Source organism: Cyprinodon variegatus, unplaced genomic scaffold, assembly GCF_000732505.1.
Source record: "Cyprinodon variegatus isolate N-32 unplaced genomic scaffold, C_variegatus-1.0 Scaffold592, whole genome shotgun sequence".
Taxonomy (NCBI): Eukaryota; Metazoa; Chordata; class Actinopteri; order Cyprinodontiformes; family Cyprinodontidae; genus Cyprinodon; species Cyprinodon variegatus.
Window position 1 is genome coordinate 385,794 of NW_015151045.1, and position 1,964 is coordinate 387,757.

General features: G+C 40.7%; 1 protein-coding gene across 1 annotated transcript in view; it reads left to right on the forward strand.

Moving 5' to 3' along the window:
* The first annotated feature begins 664 nt into the window (after positions 1-664).
* Positions 665-1,964, forward strand: part of LOC107096026 (fas apoptotic inhibitory molecule 1-like) — a 3,482-nt gene continuing 2,182 nt past the window's right edge. The window contains exon 1 of the mRNA XM_015392480.1: positions 665-1,150. Within this exon, the coding sequence (XP_015247966.1) occupies positions 1,034-1,150 (117 nt within the window). The 5' untranslated portion in view covers positions 665-1,033. The remainder of the gene's footprint in view (positions 1,151-1,964) is intronic.

Genomic DNA, 1,964 nt, shown 5'->3' on the forward strand with positions numbered 1-1,964 from the left:
TAGGATCCTGTTTCTAGTTGAACTGATCTAGGATCCTGTTTCTAGTTGAACTGATCTAGGATCCTGTTTCTAGTTGAACTGATCTAGAATCCTGTTTCTAGTTGAACCGATCTAGAATCCTGTTTCTAGCCGGTCTAAGCAGCAGCAGCAGTTTTCAGCTCTAAAGGGAAAAAGGAACCAATCAGAGCAGCTTCCTCTTATTATTATTTTACACTTTGCACTTCGGAGCATCCATTTTGTTTATTATTCATGAATGTGAAGAAATAAAATTCTGTTAGAAAACTGCTTTCTGTTTAATTTCACCTTCCAACGATCTCCAGATATTTATTCTGGTTCACATAGATAAGTTATACACATTAAAGAAGGAATAAACTAATATAGAAATGAGTACACTGGGTTTTTATGTCTAAAAATCAGATGATTAAAAATAAAAAACTGAACCAGAATTAAAGCGTTATAAATCAATTAATGAGCGGATAAATTAGCTAAATTTGATTTATTACAGGAAAAAATTAAAAAGAAGTTTTTAGATGGTTGAAAATGTTTTCATTTAAATAAACATTTTTCACATTTTATTCATAAACCAGGAAATGAAGTCAATGATTTTAGAGTTAAACTCTTTATTTTCTATAAACCAGGAAATGAAATCAATGATTTTAGAGTTAAACTCTTTATTTTCTAATTTATTCTAGCAGAGTTCCTGTTAGCTTTGGTCCAGCAGGGGGCAGTATAACCTCTCCTTTAGGGGCTGAATGAAGGAGTTTTTGGCAGAAAGAAGCAGCAGTTCCTGTTTTACAGCATCTTCTCAGTCAGACCTCATAGTTCAGATGATGAATCAGATTAAAATCCGTCGCTTTAAGGAAGAATTTTCCAGAAGACGGTGACACACTTCCCCCCCCCAGGCCTCCCTCTAAGCCTCTTACTGTAATTCAGCTCCTGCTGAGGCGGCAGGACCGCTTCCCTTCATCCTTCCAGCTCCTCACAGCCTCCTCGGCGGCTTCCGGAGCTCCGGGTCCCGGTCCGTGCCTCCAGGATGCTGGGCGGAGACGTGGTGGCGGCGTGGGAGGTGGCTCTGAGTGACGGCGTCTACAGGATCGAGTTCGCTCACGGTACCACCACCGGGAAACGGGTGGTTTACGTCAACGGGACGGTGAGCTCTGGTTCTGGTTCATTCAGAGGCTCCTCTGATGGGTTTGGTCTGACAGAAAGGTCAGGAGGTCAGAGGGTCCGGACTGAGGCGGAAACATTTAAACTGGATTTAAACCACAGTGACAGGGAGTCCTGAGCGTCCCTCTATTTTTATTTGCATCTGGAACCAATAAGGTGATTTTCTGCTTAAAAATTAAAACATGTATAAATTATAGTTTTTAAGAATTCACTTGTGGGAAAATTAAGAAAATATTGTGAATCCTTCTGAAACCCTGAACATCCATTTGCATCCATTATAATAAACATTTTTGTTTTAAATCTTGTTTTTCTATTTAGGATTAATTAATCAACCCTTACTCTGCTCTTTAGAGGACATCCTGGTATTTCCAGTAATGAGTCATGTGACCAGTTAACGTGTTGGAAACCTTTTTTTCCTTCAAAATGACAGGCTGACCTTTAGCCGCATTTTATGAAAAAAATAAGTACAATTTTTTTTAACCAAAATAACTATATAATTTCTTGTTAATTAAAAACTCAAAAACAATATTTTGACTTCTTAAAAATGATTATCCCATTTAAACACGTTTATTGCAGCGGACAGTGAGTGGCTGCATGTTCCTGGTAGGCTATTATTCATGATGGTGGACCCAGATTCAGATCTGGACAGGAAGATGGTAAACCAGGAGAGGATGAAGTGAACCGGACCCGGCATTCGACCCGAGCCATGAGCTCCGGGGCTGGGCGGAGCGACCGAACCCGGCATGGTGCCCGGTGAGGCAGGCGCCAGTGTCCAGGCTACCGTCACCGGGTCGGGT